The sequence below is a fragment of the Vanessa cardui genome, chromosome 4 (assembly GCF_905220365.1).
Source record: "Vanessa cardui chromosome 4, ilVanCard2.1, whole genome shotgun sequence".
NCBI lineage: Eukaryota > Metazoa > Arthropoda > Insecta > Lepidoptera > Nymphalidae > Vanessa > Vanessa cardui.
The window spans coordinates 8,825,699-8,846,478 of NC_061126.1; the positions used below are offsets into that span (position 1 = coordinate 8,825,699).

Genomic DNA, 20,780 nt, shown 5'->3' on the forward strand with positions numbered 1-20,780 from the left:
ATTTTAGGACAAATAAAGCAACGAATCAATATAAGACCTAGTAGGCAGGTAGGTAGGTTTACCTATATTCTAATAACTCTCCCATAAATATATTACTCATTTGTTATAATATATAATAATAACTAGATATTTTCCTGGTGTTTTATATTATGAGCTATTTTAAAATTTGGGCTTAGAAATTGAAAAATAAAAAAAAATGTTACATATAATTAGAAATAGAATATATGAGGACGTAACGACAAATTATTATACTATTTTCCCAAGATAATTGCCAACAAAAACAAAAAATTAATAACGAATTCCTTTATTAACCATATAACAATGTAAATTTAAATATCAAGCATTTCTTCCATACGTATGGAGTACGGAACGTCATGCACAGAGGTCCAGTTCACAGTGTTGGAGCGAGAAACGACATCTTCTACGAGCTGATCTCGAAATTCTTGCCATCTCCTTGCAGATACAAATTCTTTAAACAGTTGTTTTTTTGTTGGTATCTGTTTTAAATTATACGTCAAATATGTATTAAAACAGAACTCATTATTAAAACATTATGTCGTAGATATTTATCACAACAAATATTTCATCTCATATAATAGGGAAGATGGATGGGAACTCCATATAGTATAGACCACAAGTGTATTAAAAATCCATAACACTCTAATTTACTGCAAAAAATGAGGTTTCAAAATGTCAATTTAAATTTTCGCGTGAAAACGGATCTTTATTTCGTATGACGTCACTCCTGTCTGTCAGTGGCGCATTGATCGTACTCGTCCTCACTGGCTTTCATATTTATGCATTTTTTCTCGACTTTCGAGATATTTAAAACGGACTACTCAATACTCTGAAAAAAAGCCATTTTGACGTATGTTTTGTTCCAATGTGTTCATCTACTTCAACAATATTTTCAAATAAGTAGTTTTTGAGTGAACCTTCTGCCACAAAACTGAGAAAAAAGTGGTTTCAAGCTAAAAAGAGGAATCTGGAGTCTGTTTTGACAAACCCAACTTCCATGTTTATACTATAAACTCAAATAAGTAGCCATAACAGGAGTGACGTCATTGAACGCTAATTAGCGTTTTGAAATACGTTCCATTTCAAGTTACTTTATTTCGTAATTATTGTTAAAAAACAACATTATATTAAAAAATAAACCTTGCAGTGGCCCTTCTTTTATTTTTTTTTATAAAATTTTAATATCAAAATTTTCATAAATTTTATATTTGCATTTTCCGTATTATAATTAAAACATCCCTTTTTACTTCAAATATATATGGTTAAATAGACAATCAGATAAAAGTCAACACTGCTAATAGATACTTTAAAGCGCCGCTAACCATAGGATCTCTCTTAAAACCCAAACATAATCCAGTTTCTGCTGAGAAGAACACGAAAAAACACACGACTCGGTTTGAAATATTACTTAAATGCAATTAAATTGGTATTAATCCTGCATGAAAATCATCGAATACCTGAAAAAGTTGCTGTATATTGTCAATAGACGTTGGCTTTGTTCCTTACTTTGACAACTAACCACAAACTATGGGTATAGTGTATCATAAATCTTCTTCTTATTGTTAGTGTTACTCTTAAACCGAAACCCAAGCAAGAGAAAGAAGACTTTTATGTATAATTAACCATTAATGTTGGTAGTCTTGGGTTGAGTAAGTTTATCACACAAGACACTGAGTTGTGTTGCAATAGGCTATTTGACAATGCGAAAAATAAATTGTGAATTATTGTAATCAGTGTATTATGAGTTTAAAAATGGTTATTTACTGACGAAACTGGAAAATAATACTTAATTTATTTAAAAAATCAATAAATAAAAATGCATTTTTCAAACGTTTGCCACGTGACACAAAACGCTTCTGATTGGCCGGGCTTATGATGAAGTCACTTTCTTGTAAACCTTGCTTTTCTACTATATGTACCACAGATTAAAATACAGCAAAGTAACATCACCGATCCCATTGCAGCGCCATATTGTCCAAGTAGCGTTTTCGCGCGTTATTTAAATATGGAATTTTTAATATGATATTTTCGGCAAATATGTACTAGAAATAAAAAAAAAAAAACAACTTTTACTGGGTTCCTTAAACTCTATTAAATAATATAAAATGGATTTTAAAAACCAGTCAAATAGCCTATTCAAGATATTTACGTAAACATTCTGTACCATCAGTTTGTTTTTCAGATGGTACATAGCTACTATCGATAAACGAAATGCGCTCTCGAAATTTCTAGTCTTTTTAATAGCAAAGTCTATTTACAAAATATGTATGTAATGAATGCATTGAAATCTTTATAGTTTAATAGTTACCTTTTTCTCCAAATAGTGTTGTATTCTCGACCAAATATTGGCAGTATTTCGTTGAAGAAGCCATATCTTCGGTAGCAGCATACAACTGACCGGAGTTAAGGCAACTATACGTCGATCGCGCATGTTCTCGCCAAAGCCAAAACTAGAACCTGGATTTAGTTGGCAAACCTGTATTCAATGAAAACATGTTTTTAAATTATCTTTATTCAACCAGTACTTGAATCTACATTAAAATACATGAAGGCGTAGAAATACTATTGTATCCATAGCTTGCCTGGCCTCAGCGTTACGTGACATCATTGCAGATAGGAACTTAAAAGGGATATAGATTCAATGCTGTAACGTGTTATATTACAATTGAACCTTTCTCCATTTTAGTTTTAAAAGTAAGTCAGGCTGTGACTAAGAGTCTGTTTGTAATACTAAAATAACCATTTTTACTAAATGCCTATGTATGTATACATGGTACATATAACAAAATAAGGATTTTTACAACTTTTGTATGTCTGTCTGTTTGTTCCGGCTAATCACTAGAACAGCTGGACCGATGTTGAAGCGTCTTTTACTGGCAGATAGCTGTTGTAATAAGGAGTAACATAGGCTACAACAACAACTTTTTTGTTAAATTCTAACGCGCACGAAATCACGGGCATAGTTCTTTTATATAAATAAAAATAAATATTGTCATTTTAGTTTTCTCTGAGTTTCTAAATCATTCATTTGACTGTTTGCGTAAAGTTATCGGCGTAATCCAGCAATAGCTAGCCCACATACCAGTATGTTTTTCTTATTTTATATGTGCGAATCTGGAACGGCTTTCTCGGTTTTTTATATATTTGATGGTAAATTGGTAACTATTACATTATTGATTAGTGTCAGAACGCACCTGCATGAAGTATGTTTTAAGGTTTTGCAACGGCACCGGTTTACCAGCTTGCCCTCCAATCACTTCAGGTACGATACTTAGTCTATAAAAAAGTTATATAGTTATTTTTATGACACGTACCTTTTTTGACTAATATTTGCCTAGAAAAGGATAATATATTCCTAATGATTTGATCACCTCTTGGTTCTTACACATCTATTTGGTACATACGGCATATTAAGTTTAAGACTTACAATATACACTATTAGAATTTTACTTTTTTTATGGTATAGGTTGACGGATGAGCATATGGGCCACCTGACGGAAAGTGGTCACCATCACCCATAGACAATGACAATATATTAACTATTCCTTACATCGTCAATGTGCCACTAACCTTGGGAACTAAGATGTTATGTCCATGTGCCTGTAGTTACACTGGCTCACTCACCCTTCCAATCGGAACATAACAATACTGAGTACTGTTATTTGGCGGTAGAAGAACTGATGAGTGGGTGGTATCTACCCAGACGGGCTTGCACAAAGCCTTACTACCAAGTAGACTTCACGTCAATATTAAAAATGTGATTATTACCTGACTGATTCCCGCTGTTCCTTGTGGAAGGATGGACGCAATAGTTCTTGAGATGTCGAAGGTTCTGGAATTTCGAAATCAACGCTCCCTCTACTGGATCGTTCGGGTTCTCTTTCACCTTTGTTTTTAATGGTTGACAGTTTCATAGCACTCGATGAATTTTCTCTTTTCAAGGAACTCGGTAACTTTATACTTTTCCCGGAATCTCTTTTGGCCTCACTTTGACTTCGTTCCTTGCCATCGGCCGTGCTCTCCGATTCTGCTTCCCCTTTATTCAAATTCTTATATGCCCCAAAGTATTTAGTGTCAAAGTCTTGCTCACTTTCCGGTTTCGGTACCTACAATTTCACTGGCAATAGAACTACTTATTTTACGCTACACTAAAGTGTGGAGAGCTGAGATGGCCCAGGTTAGAACGCGTGCATCTTAACCGATGATTGCGGGTCCAAACCCAGGCAAGCACCGCTATATATATGTACTTAATTTATATTTATAATTCATCTCGTGCTCAGCGGTGAAAGAAAACATCGTGAGGAAACCTGCATGTGACAAATTTCATAGAAATTCTGTCACATGTGTATTCCACCAACCCGCATTGGAACAGCGTAGTGGAATATGTTCCAAACCTTCTCCTTAAAGGGAGAGGAGGCCTTAAGTCCAGCAGTGGGAATTTACAGGCTGTTGTTATACAAACTGTCATGATATTTACTAAATGTCGACATTATAATAAATAGGATTGTTTGCCTAATTTTGTATTATACGATTAATGAAAGTAATCGTACTTACCTTTTAACCCTTATAACATGTAATCGTAGTTTTATTAAAATCTATGTGATTTAAAATTTATTAGATAAATTTTTTCGTTGTAATTCTTATTAATAACAGTTCATGTTGTGGTTTGACGTTTATTTAGAAAATACTACGATTCTAAACATCTTATGTGAAACCTAAAACGACGATATGTACAATGTATATAATATAAAACCGTAACAGTTAATCCTTCCTAATTTAAATACGTAAGCAATTTTGTTTATTCGTACCGCTTCCAATCTTAATTACTCAACCAATCACGAAATTTTGTATACACGATGTCATGGACATATATCATATATTTTCAACTTCTAATATACCTGACAACTGATCATTAACCTATAACTCAGGCTAAATCTATTGATGAGTTACATGAACATTTACATCTAAATCTAAGTATATTTTATACAAATATAAATTCATATGCACTTTCAAATAGTCATTTTACAAACTATATTAAGTGAAGATACTATGGATAAATAAGTTTCATAGCTAATGTATACTTACGTAAGGATCATATAAGGCATAGTAATGTTTGCCAAGTCTCGTAGTTACGATCACTTGTAAGGACTCGATCATTTGACATCGTCCTGATAGTATGAAGTATACGAAATTCGCGACACCCACTCCGTCCCCGAGGAGTGTTTCGTTCGGTTCATATGATTTCATCTTTGCAACAATACAACCTTCACGACGAGCCACCTATTAAAATTAATTTTTTTTTGTTTATGTTATAGGTTGGCGGACGAGCATATGGGCATATGGAAAGTGGTCACCATCACCCATAGACAATGACACTGTAAGATATATAACCTTACATCGTTAATGTGCCACCAACCTTGGGAACTAAGATGTTATGTCCCTTGTGCCTGTAGTTACACTGGCTCACTCACCCTTCAAACCGGAACACAACAATACTGAGTACTGTTATTTGGCGGTAGAATAACTGATGAGTGGGTGGTACCTACCCAGACGGGCTTGCACAAAGCCCTACCACCAAGTAATTTAAGAGTAATGTTATATTATTTAATATAAGAAGGTTTCATATTATTTATTTTAACCACCTCATCCAATGCATCAAAATACGTAAAGGCTGACATAGCGCGCCTGACTTCGTCCCATTGCTTCTGTATGGACGCTTGTAGAACATTCTTAAAGTCTTCCTTCATGAGAACCAACACTTCACAATGCTCTGACGATCAGAACAGATTTATGATAAATATACTTATGTTATTATCTTATAATCTATCTTATAATCCATGGACTAAGGACAAACAAAGCTCTTAACATTTTACGAGCTCCCGTTACTATGATACGATTGTGTTTGATCGACACAAAGTCACTGATTACAAATTGTACTATTGTTTATAGCAAATGCTTAAGTTTAATTGTAGTTTTCATTTTACGATGAAGATTGTGACCTTGTTACGTATTCCTCCGAATAGATTTCTAAAATCTTATTAAGTTTATTTACAATTAATCAAAAAGTATTATGTGTGTGTTTGATAAAAAAATCTACCAAGTTAAACGCCAACACAAAAAATATTAAAATTATACTTACAGTAAATAATGATTGATAATATACTATGTAAAATATTATTTCCAACTAACTCTTTCTATTATTGAAACAACATCAACAATTTTGAACAATTGTATATATTAATTTATAATAAATATATACACGTATTATTATAAATATATTTCAGTTATGTAACGAAGGGATAAAAGGGTTCAACATATAATCACCTAGTATTCAAGTCAACGAGAGATTATTGTTAATGTATTCTTAATAGTTCTAACCATTTACAAGTCTGATAACGTCTAACCGTTTGTTGTACATGTAGCGGTTCTCGGTATGTTGTGTAGCAATGAAACTTCCCCGAACATATCGCCGGGGTGCATCACCCCTACATCCACCGACACGTATTGCTGTATCAGCTCATCATAAACCAGCTGACTCACAGTCACGTCACCGTTTATTATGAAATATAGAGCATGAGCCTCGTGGTGTTGACGGACTATTGTACGCCCTGGACCATAGTACTTGAAATATGTTACAGCGGCCAGTTTCTTTTTGACGTGCTAATAAAATTGTAAGATATACGTAAATATTGTTTTTCATTACGATTTCGATATTCTTATTAATATTCAACTTACGTTGGGATAACGCTTAAAACATTTAAGTCCGCCAATAATACGGAATATGTATTTCTTCTCTTGGTCCGTTCTTTCTTCAGCCGGTTTATTCAATAGTGCTTTATCCTAAAATTACGAAATCTATATGTGGTTGTTTGAACGTGCTTATTAACCGATGACTATAAGTTCAAACCCTGCTGCTGAATTTTCATGTGGCGAAAACATCGTGATCTATAATATTATGTGTCTAATTTTATAAACGAAATCCTACCACATAAGTTCCACCTCATGGTGGTAGGATTTCGTTTGGAGAAGCGTGGTGTTATTAGCTCCAAACCCGCTTCTAGAAGGAGAAGAGACCTTAACCCAGAAGTGGATCCTTTACAGATTTTTACTATTATCGTTATTATAATCGCGGGTGAAGATATAAAATAAGTATAAGCGTCGTTATCATTTATAAAAAGGTACTCATTACCTAATGCTTTAAAAATTGTCTTAAATGTTTGTTCTATTTTTGGATGTCATGTTTATACCCTTATCAATAAATGAAAATCTAAAAATTAATTGAACGTTTTATTGTTAGGGTTAAGGATTATTCGTAAAATGAAAGAGTATTTTTTACTAACGTTTATATTCAGTAATTGCTTTTTCTTAGTCTTTCCTCGAACTGCCTGTTCGACTCTCCGTCTCACATCATCTAAGCCTTCATAATGATCTACCCCTTCAATCAACCAATACGCATTGGCCATCACTAAACGACCTAGTGCTCGAAACAAACATTTAGCACGAAATTTTCTTTTCATTTGCTCTTCAGGATCCTGACACAAACAAATGAATTAAATACAAATACATAATTTTTCGTGAAGTTCATAATTATTAAAACTACAAATTTTAAAATTATAAAATTGTACCAATTCTTTCTTGGCACCACCTCGCGAAGCCATGTTTATTTAATAATATCCGTAACACACAACACGTTATCGGAAATGCCTTTTTCTATCAAGATTATTCAAAATATTTCGAAAATCTAATACATATAAAAAACAACTTTGATGGTTAGCTCTGGTTGTTTTTCTTGCTTTGACTTTTTATTGTAATTAAAAAAACGGTGCATAAAACACATATAATAACAATGAATCCTATTTTTAATAATTAGAGTTTATTATGTATAAAATCTTATAAGAATAACGTTCTTTTTATTATATTCAAAATACGCGCGGAATGACATTGTTAGTTTTTATTTATTTGATGTACTGCCATTGATTCTTAACATTTTGCGAATATTTTCAAAATATAACCATACTTTTTATTTTATTCAAAAATGGAGATGAAATTATAATATAACTATTAATCATATATTGCTTACTTGTTGTCTCATATATTTCTTGTAGTTTGTGTTATCTGTAAAACAGAACATGATTTGACAAATATTGACACTTAAGTTTGACAGTATTGCCTTGCATTATTCAAGAAACTATTACACTCAATTTTTAAATACATCGACATATAAACTAAGAATTTTCATCAAATAACTCCTAAAAGTGTAATAATAAAAAATGGTAAGGATTACCAATAAAATTCATCATTTAAGCTTTAAATGTTTTAGTTATAATAAATATTACATGACCGGTATTTTGATGAATAGTACAATATAAAGCTTTCGGTTTAGTCACTGTTGTTGATATCATCCTGAACTAAAATTAAATTGTATTAATTAAATGTTGTCAAATTTCAGAGTTTTGGACTACCGTCTCTTAAAGTTAAACCAGAAAATGCTGGTAATGTCAACATCCAGGAAGGCCCCTTTGGGGTACCTAGCCCTATGGTTGCTGGACTCGGATCTACAAAAAATAAGTTAGGCATGTCGCATCCATTGCAGGTGTCAGAAAGAAATGTAAGTATATGTGAACTTAATTGTTGCGAAATACCATTCTTATTATATCAGTTAAAATACAGTAAAATTATTTTAAAAATTGGTTTTTGATTGCACAATCAGTGATCTTCGACTAACCTACCTACATACTGAGTTTTGTCAACTTATGCCCATTAGTAAAATCAAAATATGCTTCATTTGAATCAGTTTTTCATCAACTATATTAGTTTGTCATCAACTATATAAAGCAAAGCAGCAGCTTCTTCCAGTCTGGCATACATCAGTATTCCTGACCGGTGGTAGCTTACTACTCTTTATCATAAAAATACAAAATTATATTAGTTAAATACAATTATATGTGTTAGGTCTATAATGTTTTATCATCTATGTAATCTTGTTTTGTATAGAATGCCTCCTTTACTGATGTGTTTTTACATGTAATTTCAATTTATGAATCAGGAAAGTTAAAAATATCAGCAAAATTTTATTACAGAAACAGATGACTTGTCCCAATAAGCATTTACTGATTTTAGCATTAACTCTATATCTCACACATTTATAATGATTATCACATATTCTATCGAAGTGATTAAAGTTACTATGAAAATATATTGTATTGATATTTCTCCAACTGTAGCTGTTTATTAAAAAGATAATTGTTTATTAATTTTAAACACAAAGAATTGACAATCATTGCAATCATAAGGCATGACTCTTAAACCAATAATTCCTAATTAATTCTTTAGTCATGTTACTGATATTTTAATCAAGAGGTTTGAACTATCTTGGAATCGCATAAAATCCCAAAAAGCTGAAAATTAACATGACAATTAGGGTTACCATTATAATTATAAAGTAAAGAGGTTTCTGGTCCCAAGTATGCAAAAAATATTGTATCCATATATAAATATGTTTACTTTAAGTAATTTTGTTTATGCATTGATGATAAAAATAATCTTTCATTTTTTAGTATCATTTAAATGAAGAAAAGATGAATATGGCCATGCTCCGCAACATCCAAGGTCTTCATGCTCCTATGAAGCTTTCAATGGAGAGAAAGTTCGCTAGCAAGGTTAGTATTAGTATAGAAAAGGCATACTACAATAACTGGGTAAATCATGCATAAAATTTAATCTTTATGCACTTTGACATTTTTTACTAAGGAATCCAACAACTACTGGCATTATTTAAAATACAATGTATGCATAATACTTTTTAAATGTAACATTCTTAGTCAATTTGTGATGTAATAAGTTTTAACACAAAATCAGGAACTTTATTAGAATATATGATGGCATTGAAAATGTTAATATAAATAAATTTAATTTAAATTTGAGTATACAGTACCCAATGTTAAGGCAGAGCTGCATAAAGGATCTGTTATGGTTGAACTTAGCTCATATAGTTGAGAAAGTTTAAAGTGAACAATAATTCCATATTTTTAATAATTATTGTTAATATTTTTTGCAAATTAAATGTGAATAGTTTCTTCAAGTGTAATAGTTTTTGTATTAAGAACCTCATGATACCATCACATTAAAATAAATTAATGAAACCTGAGAGTTAAAATATAATATTCTTTTTACTTCTATCACAGTTTCATGTCAAGGTTCTCATGCAACTCTGAACTACGAGTGAACCAGACTTACAGTTCTCAAAATATTGCTTTAAAGACAGGATGTTTAAGTCACCAGCTGAGAACCAGGAGTATTGAAGAGGTTTATATAACTAAGCTATTCACTCTCAAATAATTTTTCTTACCAAGAAAAAATGGGCAATTTTTTCAGTATAACCAAAGAAGATGAAATTGGTACAAACTTAAAAAATATATATATATATAACTCAAGACACATAGCCACTTGAATTGGAATGTGATGTATTCTTTTGTATATAAAACTGCTATTATGTCAAAGTGTATATTTTACTAAGAAGAACCGGGAAGAAACTGAAAGTATTATTATTTTTTGTAAAATTAATTACATTGTCAAATTAAATAATGGGCAAACATAAAAATATCTGTAGAATGTTATTGTTCAAATGGGTCCTTTAGGAGTCTGAAATTTGGTTGTTATAAGTTTACTATTATGTGCTAAATCAATGAAAATGATCTATGTTATTATCAATTTATATACTAATTTTCCAAATGAATTGTGAAGTAAATGTAAATATTCCTACTGTTCATTAAAAAAATTGACTGCTTTGTTTTGAAAAATTTGATCAACACTAATTCTAGAAAAATAATTAAAAAATATATAAATATTCAAAAGAAGAAAACAATAAGAAAGTAGGTAAATATTAGTCTGATATTTAAACACTACATGCAGCCAAGTTGAGACTTGTATGTAGCTGAATTTGTAAGGTACACTTATCAATTCCCCGGAAATTTCATAATTAATTACCAAATTACCAAAAAATAGAGATAATGTGTTAACAGATGTTTTATTTATAAATATTGCAGGTTGGCCATCTTCCCTTCCTACCCAGTTCAAACCTTCAGCATGATGTATTCACGGGCAGATATTTAGACATAGGTTTTGAAGACATTCTCAACACCCCAGAATTTTGTGAAGTCAGCGGACAACCCCATGCTGTTATTGAAAAATCTTTAGGCATACTCTAAATGCTACGATGCTATCTTATAACATCTTATTCACTTAAGTTTATAAATAAATATTAATAAAACGCAAATATGTTTCCTTAATTTTCATGTTTCTTATTCATTCTTTACAATATCATGTATTCGCAGTTTACATATTTTCTTCACTTCATTTATACCAATATTGATTTCTTCATCTCTGGTATTTCCATATCGTAAATTCAAACCATCAATTATTGATTGTACTTTGTTTTCCCTTGCACATATTATAAAAGGGAAACCAAATTTTTCTTTATATCTGTAATTAAAAAGAAATATTTAAAATAAAAAAGCAATAATCATATAAAGTAATCGTTTTAAGTTTGTATATTTGTTACCAGGCTTAGAGTAGCAATAAAATATAATTATTATACAAAATAGTAATTAGGTTCATTCTAGACGATATTTTTTTTATTGCTGCCATCTAGCGGTGACTGCCGTAAACCATGACAACAAAACATTGTATATTGTAAATCGCTGGTTTACACATAGATGTCGCTAGTATTCTCATTTAAGAATTTATTCGAATATCAAAAACATTTGAACTGTTCTCATGGCGTGCAAAGTATTGGCAAAAGGGAACGAGAAGTAGAAAATTATACCGGCTGAGTATTGAAATAATTCATGCTATAAATAGGTGGGTAAGTTGTATAATAATTATTAAAAAAGACAATATATTATTGAAGTAACTATGTGGGTACGATAACAAATATTTATGATATCTATTAGAATATCATAAAATCGAAATACCTTTTGTTACTTGAATCGATAATTGCTTTCTGGGCATTATTAAGATCAGTCAGTCCAGCGCTATGTTGCTCAGACGCAGATTCTTGGGTCAACTCTCCTTGAGCTGCCAAGCGCCCCGCCAAATCAGGATGAGACGTTAGTACTTTTAATTTTTCTAAAAATAAAATCATTTATAAAGCTTCAATCCAAATTTTACGATATCAGATTCCGTGCATTTTAAATGTGTTGTAAATTTGTACTACCTTCTACCTATAGGATAAGAAAATAATATCTAACTATTGTTCTTCATTAAATAGCATAAATTACAGCATGTATAATTTGGGAAAAGGCATAAAATATTAAGTACAATTTTGATAAGACCAGAAGAGTCACACTCACAGATGATGAAGTAAACACGTACTTGTATATTGTTATACCTATCTATAAACTTAGTACTACCTCTTAGTACGAGGACTTATTAGTAGTGACTCTTATTACTAGGTAGTTTGACACTTACGGCTCAGATTTATTACAATATGCTGAGCTCAAAGGTCATCGAGACTAATTTGGCTTGCTTCTACTACATTTCTAAACTTAATATCAAAATTAAAATAAACAATAAATCTCACACCATAAACAATCCTAATGACAGCAAAGAATTGATGTTTTAAACATTCCAACTTGTCAACCAGACAACTTAAATCAAAAGCTGTGCTGTAAACTCTGATCTTCAAACAATTGTACTATAGATACAAATATTTACTTACCTTCATAACTCACTTCGTTCAAATATTTAAAGAACGCAGCACATAGGTCAGTAACGTCTTTAAACGGACGCATGTGCTTTACGTGCGCCGCCGCCTCGCTGCATAGTTCTATCACATTCCTGAACACCCACTCAAATCTCTCATCATTCATAGAATTCACTTCAGAAATGCTAATTAAACCCGCCATGTTATAAAATTATGGTATGCGTTAATGTTACAATACAAAAGAACAGACGAAACTGAGGCCAATAGCTCTTATCGAATGAAAATGCTATCGCACAAGGTCATTAGTTCAAATAACAATGACACACTGATGTAACATCAACTAATGACAATAATACTTAAATATTTAACTTTTAAGTGGGTACCGTATCTTTCATCTTTTCAAATTTACTCAAATCTACAACTTTCCTTTAATAGCAGTGCCTGCTAGATTTTCATTCAAACAATTATTATTATCCTATTTAATATATAATAATAATGTTATAAGAAATAATTTTGCAAAACCGACTATTTACATTAATTTTACGTTTGTATGTAGGTAGGTAACATTCGCTCACAAAATAAAGTAATATGTCTCATATAGAGAGTCGAGATGGCCCAGTGGTTAGAACGCGAGCAACTTAACCGATGATTGCGGGTTCAAACCAGGCAAGCACCACTGTTTCATGTGCTTTTTTTGTGTTTGTAATTCATCTCGTGCTCAGCGGTGAAGGAAAACATCGTGAGGAAACCTGCATGTGACAAATTTCATAGAGATTCTGCCACATGTGCATTCCACCAACCCGCATTGGAACAGCGTGGTGGAATGTATTCCAAACCTTCTCCTCAAAGGGAAAGGAGGCCTTTAGCCCAGAAGTGGAAATTTACAGGCTGTTGATGTTGATGATGTTGATGTCTCATATAAATTGGGTGGTAAATAATAAGTAGCTCTTTACCTTATATTCGAATCAGTTGAAAAATGTTACAGTAAAATACTTACTTATATGTACATTATTCTGAATGCGTTGATGTTAGTTACCTACGTAGATAATTTAATATATGCAGTAAATTAAAATTAGATACTAAGTAGTTACAATTATCTGTTATTTATATTCTTGATATCCGACACGTATAACGCATATTTACATTCTCGTCGATTTTTAGATATTATTACCTATATTTCATAAAGGTTTTATTATTATATTTTCTACCCAACCATACCTGTAGTCGATTTACTTCGATTTAACTTATTAATATACGATATGAACGAAAATACACTACAATGCATATAGGTAATTTATACATATCTTGAAACTGAGCAAAACCTATATAAATAAGTTTAGTGAGCGTAGTATGAAGGCTACCCGCGTTATAATATCAATACTTTACAAAGGTAATACTTAAATATATAATTGATTTTAAATATACCATTAAATTACAAGCTATATTTTAAAGGAGTTTTTCTTATAGACTACCTACTATTTTATCCCATAATGTACAAACAATAAAGCCATTGAATCATATAAAAAACTAAACCGATAAATAGAAGTAAGTAGTATCAGATTCGATCTTAGACAAGTGAATTGTTCTGCTTATCATACAAAAAAGAGAATTAATACTTTAGCTATGCGATAGTAGAAGATGCGGACGCATTATATTAGACTGTAACAAATGTAGGTCCCGACACTAACTAATCAATAGTTGTTTCAGTGCGATTATATAACTGGAGGTCAAGACTCGAATAGAAAACCTATTAAGCTCATTGTATCACCTACTATAACTGCTCAAACAGGTATGCGATATGGATATAGTTCAGGCTACTGCTATCAAAATTAAGCTTGTAAAATGTCATTTTTGAAATAATGTATTCATTATATTATAAGAAATAAATGAAGATAAAATGCCGCCTTGACTACTCTATATAAATCAGAGTCGTCATCATCAGGCGATAATCGAAGAGAACTTGACAGTAGAACCGACATAATGTATAACTAATATACCATTCGGAACACTATAATGCCTGCCTAATCTTAAAAATCCTTGCTAAAATAAATCAATAATTAAGCAAAGGAAAACAAACGTGTCATTATAGGTTTGTTTTAGATGGAGATGTCTTCGGTAATTAAAACTTCAAAATTCAATACGATTAATATTATATTGATCGTTTCTTATTGAGAGGCTTGATCACTTAGCTAAAATTGCAATTCGTTTCTTCAATATTGAAGCAATACACGAATTAAAGTCAAAGTAAAAATTATCACCGGTTCAGAAACAATTACCCTGACCTGAGTAGAACCATTTTTAGACACTTGTATAATGGGATTACTTTCTTATTATAAAGGAATATCCAGGAGATTGTTAAATAAAACCCAAAGTACACTCACTCGTTGTATAAGAACCTCATGCATTCAAACACAGCCGTAATTCGAAATAAAGACAGCTTACGAGAATATCTTAAGAAATAAACCAAATATATTTTTATTGGTCTCATCTGAAGTCTTGTATTTTAATTATATATTATGTTATTAATTCTTTCATTCTTATATAAATAATATAAATTTGGTGGTATCATATTTCAATGCTTAGATATGAGATAGAGTTAATGAGATAAAGGAGCAGAGATAAAAACAATATTCTACGCGATTCACTATATATTATATACCTACTAATAACAGTTCTTGATTATTAAACTCAACTCAAACTCAAATTCCTTTATTCAATATAGAAGCATTACACTTACTTATTGATTGTCAAATAAACACTACCACCGGTTCGGAAAAAGGAACTGACCTGAGAAGAACCGGCGAAAGAAACTCAGCGGGTCTTTTTTTTATTTTTTTATAAACTAGCAATGCTAGTCTAGCATACAACACTATTTTATTTAACTAGGTACTACTATTCAATTAATTATTTCATTATTTATAAATTTTACTACCACAGATCCTCTTACAATTTCGCCGAGATTCAAAACACAATTTTCAAAAATCCTGTAATGGTGTGAAACCATAATACATTACTGATCTCAACCAATAATGTAAAGTCAATTCAAGGTCAAAATTGTTTATTTATCTTTTCTGCTCCTGTTATTTGAATAGATTGTTATTGAATAGTCTATGAAAACGTTAATTAGGTACCTAATTCTAAATAGAATTTTACGAGTTCGCCAATGTACGTATGTAATTTGTATTTATTAATAGTCGATTGGTTGAAATAAAGAGCAAAATTAAAAAATAATAATTAAAGATTCCTATATATAAAAGCTGATGATATCCTTTTAATAAAATAAAATCAAATACAAAGATCTAAGCTCATCCATTTAATTTATGAAAATTTTTACTATATAGGTATTTGCATTATTTTTAGTTATACATTCACAAACACGTTCTTCATACCTTTGGTGTATATTTTTTGTATGTTCTCAGGTTTTCCGTAGATTATGTCTGGTACATATCGGATAAGTTTAGATTTTTTTTCTATAACCATCTTAAAATATTATTAAAAGCGGCCAGAAATAGCTTAGCCTTCTGATAGCTTTGATATCATGGAAACTCTACATTAATGATCTGACCAAATTCGGATTATCACTGACAACATTAAATATCCCGTTTTATATAAGTTGATTTTTGGATTTGGATCTCGGAAAAATGGATGATTTGCGTAATATTTTTTTTTTACTTCAGTTGACATTTTTAAGATATTACAAAGTGGATACCAATACGGATATATTATTATTATACGCTCTTTCGAAACTATATTTTACTATTTTAGTACTAGATAGGTATAGAGGCCATTGGTAGAGCCGTCTCAAGTTATGCTGGGACTGTTTGTCACACATTTGGGGCGCTTTTAAGATATTTACTAAAATTAAATATAAAACAAAATAAAAAGAAAGTGTTTATTTTTAATTTTTAAAAATACCATACCATGTAGAAATAATTTGCGTATAGCCAGGTTAGTTTCAAATAAACGGTGTGGTAATTTTCGTAAATTCTTAGGAATCTGATTGGTAGTACAATCTTATGGTAATAGCATATCTATTTCTATTAACTTATCTACTGTACTCGTATTTTAGTTGTTCTTCAAAATTTGTCAATTTTGAAAATATACATAGGTAGCAGTCAACATGTGAGAGTAATTATTGCTTCTTCGGGGCCCTCTCTCTCAGGTAATGACAGTTATCAACCAATTTTATTTAAATTGTCTGATTTATATGTAGCGGTTTACTGTTGGGAGGTATAATATCGTGTTAGGAGTTTTGTTTACAACCTAAAGTAAATTTATATACATAAATATTCTCAATTCCTAAATCACCCAGTAAAGAGAAACAAAAGCGACATTTATGTGTCAGTTGTGTCGCGGGATATGCACGGGGATAAATCAAGTTAACGTGAGATGTCGCTAACGGCACCTCCGGGACTCGCGACAAATGGCCGCGGGGGATAACTGCGACCGCAATATGAATGCAAAACCAATTTGAAAGTTAGAAATTTAATACTCATGTTTTATTCGAAACAAATTTTATTTAAGAGTTAAATGTGTATATTTTTCATTATCTTAAATTACATTGGTGACTTTAATTAAGAAATTCGTTGGCAAAAGTTAATTTACCTACATTATCTGTGATTGCGTCAAATATTCAGTAACAAAATCAACTTTGAATCGTCATTTAACCATTAAGTGAAGCTACCACCGGTTCGGAAAGTAGATTCTACCGAAAAGAACCGGCAAGAAAATCAGTAGTTACTCTTTTTCAACATTTAAAAAATAGTCATATTAGTTAAATACTTTGTTTAATGTTAGTTTGTAACGTATCTTGCCTGGACGCTTTTCAATCATCTATAAAATCTTGTATCGAGTAATATGCCTTTTTACCATTGTATTTTTTACAAACGATTTAAATTTAAGAAACATTTAAGTTAAAAATGTCTTCGGAATTTTAGTATAGAAACGGATACCTTGCCCCAAGAAGGATTTATTAACTTTGCGGAGTCGGAAACTTGGCATTATAAGCTTATCGTTACTTCTTATGCATATACAATGATTATCACTGATTTTATCAAAGTGATCAATGTTACTGTGAATATACATAATATTGTTGTAAATATATTGCGACGCAACTGTGAGTAGTCCTACTGTATTAAAAACATCCCGATGTGAGTCTTTAACTAATCAGTTAGTTGTCTAACTTTTCTAACCGCGTATGCTGCGGAGCTGAGTCTTCCTGTTAGGGATGATAAATGGGGACCCCACTGAAGTCTGGAAACCAAATGTAGCAGCTACATCTACTAACATTGGGTAGGGTAAAAACTACAAATTTTGTTTTTTGAGTATTCAAAACCATATTATTTACTTTAAACCAATCGTGTATCTATGATAATGCACCGTTCACTTCGGCATAGTCAGTTTTTTCCTGTCGACCTTGAAAATCAGTGAATTTATAACTCACTGATTTTCAAGGTATCCTATAGTTATCGTAAGCAAACAATACTATATCACAAAAACCTTTAACATTGAAAGGAAGATCATTTATATATACTAGAAATAGAAAGGGACCCAAAATTGAACCTTGTGGAACAACCATTGTTAACGTATACCCAAAAGACTTTATTCAATTAATTAAAACTTTCTGGATTCTTTGACTTAAGTATGAAGCAAAACATTAACATTGACACAAATAAAACGAGAGTTTCCTTACATATAAAAAACTTATTTAATAATTATCTTCTATTTGCACCCATTCTATATTACCTATAAAACAAAATTGTTATTAAAATCCAGATATAAAAAAAAATATTGCAGTTTAGCTTTACCTGTATCCACTCGTCTGTGCATACCTATTTACGCAAGAGCCGATTTTACTACTACATATTAGATAATTTGTAACATCCTTAATTTATTTGTGCTTTCAGTGCTTTATATCCAAAAAAACGTCAAGCCTCGCGTCACAGATTATATCGATAACCAAACAAGTTGACATTTATGTGTCACCTTTTTTCTTTTTATTTATTTAAGAAAGACAGAGAGCAAATAAACCGTCATAGATTTAGTAGTTAGAAGTATAATGTGTAACTAAATCTAAAATCTGTGTCTAATAATATAATTCTTGGTGATAGGTCTTTGTGCAAGCCCGTCTGGGTAGATATCACCCACTCATCAGTTATTATACCGCCAAACAACAGTACTCAGTATTGTTGTTATCCGCTTTGAAAGGTGAGTGAGCCAGTGTAACTAAAGGGGACTAACATCTTAGTTCCCAAGGTTGGTGGCACATTGACGAGGTAAGGAATAGTTAATATTTCTTACAGCGTCATTGTCTATGGTATGGGTGATGGTGACCACTTACCATCAGGTGGCCCATATGCTCGTCCGCCAACCTATACCATAAAAAAATGATTCGTAATGTATGCTACATGTCTGTAATTACACTCTTGAACCGAGGTAGCTCAGTGATTGCATCGAAAACACTTTTGTAATGTAGTTGGAATAGAGTAGCACCACTGAAATTTCATGTACCGATTTGAGGATATAATTCATACAATGATAAAGAAATATCGTAAGGAAAACTGGATGTATTCGATGAAAATTTTCGTTTGGCACATTCACGTGACACATATGCCACTGATGCGAGAGCAAGTCTTGGAGCAAGTCTTGGAGGTGGAATAAGCCTTAAGCCATCAGTGGAACATCTACTTACCCTTACTGCAACATACCAACGTAAAAGTATTCAATTTTATCGAAATTGCAAACCCTATCCACTTTTAAAACTATCCTTCCCCAGCCAAATGCTGCTGTGAAATAAATATAATAATCATTACATAGTATAAACCAAACCAAAGTCGATTATCGCTGCCCTTAAGTATTAGATCTTTAAAATTACGCAACGGATTTTGGTGCGGTTTTTTAATAGATAGAGTGATTAGAAGGAAAGGTTTTTGCATATAAAACATGGACAATATAGCAAATAATTTTAAAAGTTTCTAATATAATATCGTAAATAAATAAATTCTGTAGTATATTTAGGATCAGTCTTGCACCAGTGCGAAGCCGAGACAGGTTGCTAGTTCTTTATAAATGTGGTTTATACCTACTACCTTTACAATGTAATAGTTCTTATCTATGATTTGCCAACTAAAGTCGGCATAGTAACAGGAAGGACAACGAATAGAAACTACATCGTTCGGTTGAACGTACAATGCAGTACTTAAAGTGCATTTATAATTATTTTATTCACGCAGTTTTAGTAATTACCTTGTACTAGGTACTTAATAGTAGCAATAATTACGTAGGTTTTGTTAGTCGCAAGCAACTAAAACAGAGTACGATTAATGTGATGGTTTAATAATATGGTATAGTGTTGGACGGAAACTGCAATGTAAGTCGCGTAGATTTAAAATAACCAAGAAATGAGGTATGTATAATAATTACTAATATTTCCAAAAGCTGTCAGCACTTAATTAACACCACACATACTAACTAAGGCCCGTCGATCTCTCCGATATCTTTTAAAAATCCGCGAAAGTAAATATTTTGGTAGCGCTGATAGATAAAAATTCACCAAATATCGATAGTAATTAAAATAAATTTACTCGATGGTAAGCCGTCTGGGTAAGTACCGTCTTGTATTCGGCCACCAAGCAGCAATTCCTTGTATTGTTGTGCTCCGATTTGATAGGTTAGTGAACCAGTGTAACTACAGGCACAAGGGATATAACAACTTAGTTCCCAAAGTTGATAGCGCATGTTGGTAAGAAATGGTTAATTTTTTTTTAGTCTGACATAGGTTCTATGGATGACCTTGCAAATGATGGTAACATGATCAATGATGGTGACTTATAGTCACATTCACCATAATTAGCAAGAGTGCCTAACCACTTCTTAAAAAAAATTGAAATACAGGCGTTATTGTCATTACAGACTAGATATTCACAACAAGCCATTGTCAAAGCCGAAATTGGTGTTTTTAAATATTCTTAAATTTTTAAATTCATATTTTATTATATACCTACATATATTTATAAGTATTTTTATAATATATTTTAATTTAAAATTAGAACTTGTATAT

General features: G+C 31.5%; 3 protein-coding genes across 3 annotated transcripts; 1 reads left to right on the forward strand and 2 right to left on the reverse strand.

The window, feature by feature from the left end:
- Positions 1 to 288: 288 nt before the first annotated feature.
- On the reverse strand, positions 289 to 7,777 carry LOC124544361. Its single transcript, XM_047122878.1, has 10 exons — positions 7,644 to 7,777; positions 7,359 to 7,550; positions 6,754 to 6,858; positions 6,423 to 6,678; positions 5,661 to 5,788; positions 5,104 to 5,298; positions 3,787 to 4,124; positions 3,213 to 3,294; positions 2,327 to 2,494; positions 289 to 497 (listed from the first exon to the last, which is right to left on the reverse strand). The coding sequence occupies exons 1-10, from the start codon at positions 7,674 to 7,676 to the stop codon at positions 330 to 332; spliced, it is 1,665 nt and encodes a 554-aa protein (XP_046978834.1). The 5' UTR covers positions 7,677 to 7,777; the 3' UTR covers positions 289 to 329.
- A 374-nt stretch (positions 7,778 to 8,151) lies between these two features.
- On the forward strand, positions 8,152 to 11,293 carry LOC124544456 (proteasome maturation protein). The gene is made up of 4 exons (XM_047123021.1): positions 8,152 to 8,291; positions 8,468 to 8,626; positions 9,576 to 9,677; positions 11,064 to 11,293. The coding sequence occupies exons 1-4, from the start codon at positions 8,289 to 8,291 to the stop codon at positions 11,223 to 11,225; spliced, it is 426 nt and encodes a 141-aa protein (XP_046978977.1). The 5' UTR covers positions 8,152 to 8,288; the 3' UTR covers positions 11,226 to 11,293.
- Positions 11,294 to 11,295: 2 nt separating this feature from the next.
- On the reverse strand, positions 11,296 to 12,995 carry LOC124544455 (2-oxo-4-hydroxy-4-carboxy-5-ureidoimidazoline decarboxylase-like). Its single transcript, XM_047123020.1, has 3 exons — positions 12,737 to 12,995; positions 11,991 to 12,144; positions 11,296 to 11,499 (listed from the first exon to the last, which is right to left on the reverse strand). The coding sequence occupies exons 1-3, from the start codon at positions 12,921 to 12,923 to the stop codon at positions 11,319 to 11,321; spliced, it is 522 nt and encodes a 173-aa protein (XP_046978976.1). The 5' UTR covers positions 12,924 to 12,995; the 3' UTR covers positions 11,296 to 11,318.
- Positions 12,996 to 20,780: the final 7,785 nt, after the last annotated feature.